The following is a 6,000-nucleotide window of genomic DNA, read 5'->3' as shown; positions in this document are numbered from 1 at the left end:
TGTGTACATACATGCGTACATACATATATACATACATACACACATACATACATCTTTGGAGGAGATTAAGTTCCTTTTATCCTTTTAGTCTGGCAAGCCTCTCTGGTTGGCTGTGGTTACATCATGTTCATGAATTTGGAGGAGGAAGCCCTTGGTATTGTCCTGAATATGAGTGACCTTTTAATTAGGTTTAGAGTGTTCCTCACAGATGTGTCTCTACACAAACGCTATGTACCAGTTACATGTTTTAGAAATGTAAGACATACCTACATTTAATTTAATAATTTCTGTGCAGATTATTATGTTAAATGGCAAGTACCCCCTGCTTCAGAGACACCATGATCCTTCCAGAAATGTAGCACGAGCAGGAAGCGAGCAGAAAGGAATGGTATAGTTGTATCAATATAAGGGATGGATTCATGCTGTGTCCTGAAAACAACATAGAAGGGACCTGGAGACAGCTGGATTTCAAATAGACAATGTCTACCCAAGGAGAATATTCTACTATTTCCTTTAGGAATGCTCTTCTACCACATTTGGGGAATTGCGGTAGATAAATTTCACACTGAGAAAGGAATCTAAGTGCCCTGTGAGACCCCCTGCAGCTTGCACGACACCCTTGAAGGCCATTAATAAGTCTTACCTGCCCAGACAGAGTGTGTGGCAGTAAGGAATGCAGTCGTGACTGAGGACAAAACTGTCTGAGACTGATTAAGGATTAACATTTAACACAGTTTCACTTCCATATTGGTTTTGAACAGCTTTTCTATCTTGTGGTCATGAGCCACTATCCCTCAGTTGCTCTTTGGCTTTTTGCTAACAATATCAATTTTAGACATTGAAATTTTGTTTCATGAGGATGTTTCCCAAGGCTTTTTTAGTAGCGGACATGGCTCTGCTGGTCATAGTGCATCCAGAGAGTGTCATTTTATGTTAGCCTTTCTCTGATGGCGTCTCTGGTCTCTGGGAGTTGTGAGATACAATTACCCTGTGCAGAGAATTCCTCAGAGAACAGAAGATTTCTGCCTTTACTAGTAAGTGGAAATTGTAGTACTTGAAACACTTGGAATCAGATGTTTCAAAAAGAGAACTGTGGTGATGAGGGGCGTGGTTGGGAAGGCGTTTGTAAATATCTCTGTTTACAGTTGGTCTGTGGTAATGTATGCTCTGCAGTGCGGTGTTTTGTGCTTTTCTGGGAAGGCATCACATCCATGTCAGAAGAAATTGATCCATAACTCTAGTCTCACAATGTGTCTTCACCATAGTGCCCACTTTTACCATTAGCCTGCACAATTTTCTTCTCAGTGTAGAAGAAAGATCCGGAACCAGAAAACATACACTCAAACCGCAGAACTTCTCCCTAAAAATAGGGCAACCTTTTGTTACCCCAGTTTCTCATCTTCTAAACAGAGGTTATTGGAGGATTAACCATTATGTTACCATTTATTGCTAGCTACATTACCACCAGACAGCTGCTGAGAACTTTCTCAGTTAACTCTCCATCATCAGTGGAGATTATTTTCCAGTCTGATCTGAGAAGTCTTTCATGCACCAAAGCCACCAGCAATGTGACAGAGGAAGCAAGCTATTGACTTAACCACAAAACACAGCTAAAAGTCAAAAGGACAAATTTCCTTAATATAACAAATGTTAAGCTCTCAGATCTCTGGAGAAAAAATAAACAAACATAGGAATAAGTAATTCAGAGGAAAGAAAATACTTAAACATTTATTCTCACTGATAGATGGAAGGAATTGAAATAAAGAGAACGGGAACGCCTATCAAACTAAAAACAACAGTGAGCGCTCCATGTTAACGGAATGCAGTAGAAGCCCACTTTGCATCGCTGGTGGGCATGTGAACCAGAGCAGCTTTTCTCGGGAGCAGTGTGACAAGATGTGTCAAGAGCTCCAACAAATGTTCACACACAGCTGATCTGGCACTCCCACTTCCAGGAACTCGTGCCTGGGAAAGCATCAGACATGTGGGCAGGGATTTATGTAAAGATGTTATTTTTCATTTGACACAACCCCAAGTGGCTAACTGTAGAGGGAAACCCCATGGGATGGGATGGTAAGCAATCTCCTGAAAGTGTGTTTCTAAAGAGTGTGAAGTGCTATATGGGAAATCTTCAGTATATGCACGATATTTTTTTAAAAACTAGGAGGAGATATACCAACTGTTAGCAACGATCTCTCTAAGTAGCAGAATTATCGTTAACATTTATGTTCTATTTTCCTTATTTTGTTCAGTGGGATCCAGAAAGGGAAACAGGAGGAAAATGGTTCTTGTCCCCCCCCCCCCACCACCACCAATATCTGTAGCATTGTGTATTCCAGAAAGAACAGATAAGAAATCAAGGGTGCATGCACACAGCACAGCGGAGATAGGTGTTGCCCTTAATCAGTACGGCTTCCACATCCTGACCAATTTTGGGCCATCACATTGTTGAGCCTCAATCATGAACACTCGCATTATATCCTGGTTTTAATTTAGTTTTTATTTAGATGTTTAATTCTACTTAGTAGTTTTCTGACTGTTGAGGACTTGTGGTTGAGACACTCACTTGACTTGTGTAATAATAAATAATAAATGCACAAATGCAGATGGTATGTGTTTCACAGGCTGGTCTGTGTTTGAGAGTGTGGCAGGCCTTGATGGAGATGCCAGCACTACAGTTGTTAGTGGTTAGCCAAATAAAAGGCATTCCTGCTTCCCTTGACAGTTTCATATTGACTTTCTTAGTGCTCAGGATTGGAGCAAGGCAACAAACAGAATTAAATCAGCATCTTCCTTATAAGAAATATCTGTATGAAAACACTTTGTGACTATGTTTTTTGTGTGTGTGCATACACACACAAGCTCCTCGTTTTATATAATATCCTTGGTATGTGCCAAAACTGGAGGGGGACTGATGTATAGACAGGTATTATTGCTGTGTCAATTACAAGAATACTTATGGTATTATTCAAGAATTAAAGTGCTGAAGAGGAGAGTAGAGGAGAACTTTCTTTGGATTAGGATTACAAGTTTTCAAACCTTCTGGAACTGTCTGGATCTAGCACTTAGGGATGTGTATTTTTTTTTTTCAAGTCCTAGTTCATTCTGACGTAGCCTGTGGAAGCCAGAACATGGGGACAGTTGTAAACTATTATGCTGTCACTTCATATTGTGCTGTCCAATATGATGTCCATACTCATCCCCGCTGGCTTCTGAGCTTCTGAAATGAGGCCAGACTGGCTGAGGAACTGAATTTAAATTTTAATTAACCAGTTGTTGGATTGAAATGCAGACAGCCACATGTGACCAGTGAGTACTGTGATTCAGAGAAACCCTCACCTAATTCTGCCTTTTACACAAGAGTGAAGTGAGCCATTTGTCAGCCCATCATTCCAACTAGACTACAGCTCATCTTCCTGACACGGGAGTGCACAAATATGGCTCTAGAACCTTCTGTAGTGAGAACAACAGGCACCACCAAGTCCTGTAACTAGGAGGGGTGGGAGAGCAGACCACACCAACCTGCTCAGCACACAAAACGGTTCCAATCATAACCTTTTCTTCCCACAAAACAAAGACCCCAAAATCTTGCCAGCCTAGGTTCCTTAGTGGTTTTGTAGTAGTTTTCTTTTTTGGGGGGTGGGAGGTGGTTCAAGACAGGGTTTCTCTGTGGCTTTGGAGGCTGTCCTGGAACTAGCTCTTGTAGACCAGGCTGGTTTCCAACTCAAAGAGATCTGCCTGCCTCTGCCTCCCCCGAGTGCTGGGACTAAAGGCTTGCGCCACCACCGCCCGGCCTTAGTTTTCTTTTTTAACTAAGGAAATCATTTCTAATCTTCTTCCCCGTTGTTTAAAGGGCTTATGAGTTCAGCATGGTGAGTTTTTATGGGGCTTTTAATAGGAAGCCGAGTATTATAAACATACCCAAATGATCACAGTAGCATAGTTCAAGTCGTTTTACTGTGCTTGCTTCAAGTCAAAGATATGAGACCAATGAGGCCAATTACAACTCTCCAACTATCTCAGACATTATATATGTGCTCATACACACTCTGGTAATAGGAGGCAAACTCCTAGGCAGAAACATTCATACCCAGCAAAATGTAAGCCCAGTGCAGGCAGATGTGGCGTTGGTCCTGTAGACTCCGTGCCAGACCAAGCTGTGGCATCAGCCAGCTCAGAGTCCAGTGTGCATGGCCAGATGAGTTACTGTTCTTCCTGTCAAGTATGTGGGTTGAAGGGACATACAACGGAGAGAGAAGGAAAGACTTGAGGAAAAGCCTCATTTGGGACCAGATTGATTGAATTTAGGAGAAATTGTTGGCCAGCCCTGACTAGCAAGTGGCAAGGACGGTTGTTACAAACCAACTCCATCTAGTCTGGTGGAGATGGATTGGCACTGTAGTGATCACCTAAACTAGACATCAAAAAAGGCACCAAAGAACTGGAATTGGAGTCAGAAGAGACTGGCATCATTTCAGCTTTAATAATTGAAACCTCTCTGGACTACAGCCCATTTGGTTTTTGTCCAAGAATTTTAGCAAGGTGGACTGCCCATACTTGCAATGTGTCTGCCCACTGATCAGCACTTTCTTTTTTCTTGAAAATTTAGGCACAAAAAAATGAGAGAGAGTCTATCAGACAGAAGTTGGCCCTCGGCAGCTTCTTTGACGATGGTCCAGGGATCTATACCAGCTGCAGCAAAAGTGGGAAGCCAAGCCTTTCCTCAAGGTGAGTGCACATTTGGGTTGCTCTTCAGGTGCGTACCATGTGTGGCCTGTATGTCTAATAAATGGCAGCCCTATGTCTTTGTGTGGTTAGTTCTGGGTTTTAGGCGGACCCTTCCCCACTCATGGCTTGGTGATTGCTGCTATGGCCCATTGCCCAGTTACATGAGGTGACGTTTTTATATTTCACTTGTCTTTGAAGAGAACACTGATTTCACAGTGTTGGTAATGAGTAATCAGGCCACAAGCTTAAGCAAGTGACGCCTTATTCCTGTGGCAGACCACCAGATTTTCCATTAAGGACCTCCAAAGCACCCAGAGTCCCCCCCTACTCAATATGTTTGATTGCAATGAATACCATTACATGAGAAATATCATTCTCACTTTGATCGTTCAATGTTTACTACTGTTCTTAGCTTATCTGCCAGGTAGTTTTTCTTGGTCTTTATTTTAGGATATCATTATTCACCTGTCCTTATTTCTTTTAAGATGTTACTGGTAATTTGCATAACTTTCTGCTCCAAATAAAATATGATAAGGTTCCAGTTTTGCCAGGAAAACAGAAATATCTTCTGAACCTTTACCATGTTTGTGTGCCACCGGGGAATTAAAGCAAAGGTTTGGATTCAGTGTGTCCTGGCTGAACTTGAAACCCCACATTTCTAGGCCACTTCTAGCTGATGACCATGCCACCATTCTGTGGGCTGCTTTGATGAGTGGAATTATTAAAAGTATTACATTCCAAGTGATCAAAAAATATTACATTCCAAATGATAAATAGTATTACATTCCAAGTGATTGATGAAAGCATACAGCACCCTGTTTTCATGGAGAGGGTAATAGCTGAAGACTCATCAACACCCCTTGATTCCCTCTGCCTCACCCTCACCGTGTCTATCTCTTTGTCTTTTGAGCCTAAAGCAAACATACCCTATGAAATACTGCTTACATCGACAACGTTAAGCCCAGTGCTAGCAACAAATGATAATGCCATGCATTCATTCAGTCAGAAGATCACTGCCAGATCTCTGCTTCATGTGAGGCCCAGAATTAGGTAACCCAATATCCACCTAATCATGTTTAATAAGCCTTGTCTGGTCCTTAGAAAGTCATGTAAATCATCGGCGATCTGAGGACAGACAAATGCTCACACAGGTGCAGATTTTCCAAGCAGCACAGGTAGGTGCGTGCATCATGAGGCACGCTCTGGTTTGCCCAAGGAATGGTAAGGCATCTCTTCTTAGCTGGGCACCAGCCTCTTCACATGGGATTGCCC

General features: G+C 42.2%; 1 protein-coding gene across 4 annotated transcripts in view; it reads left to right on the top strand.

The window, feature by feature from the left end:
- The window catches only part of LOC100760309 (schwannomin-interacting protein 1), a 129,881-nt gene that overhangs the window by 99,193 nt on the left and 24,688 nt on the right, over nucleotides 1-6,000 (top strand). For all 4 annotated transcript variants that reach the window (XM_035450753.1, XM_027391762.2, XM_027391761.2 and 1 more), the window contains one exon: nucleotides 4,610-4,728. In XM_035450753.1, the coding sequence (XP_035306644.1) occupies nucleotides 4,610-4,728 (119 nt within the window). The remainder of the gene's footprint in view (nucleotides 1-4,609; nucleotides 4,729-6,000) is intronic.

Source organism: Cricetulus griseus, assembly GCF_003668045.3.
Source record: "Cricetulus griseus strain 17A/GY chromosome 1 unlocalized genomic scaffold, alternate assembly CriGri-PICRH-1.0 chr1_0, whole genome shotgun sequence".
In the NCBI taxonomy this organism is placed as follows: Eukaryota; Metazoa; Chordata; class Mammalia; order Rodentia; family Cricetidae; genus Cricetulus; species Cricetulus griseus.
Note: the sequence above shows the minus strand (reverse complement) of the source record. Positions and strands in the feature narration are given on the sequence as shown.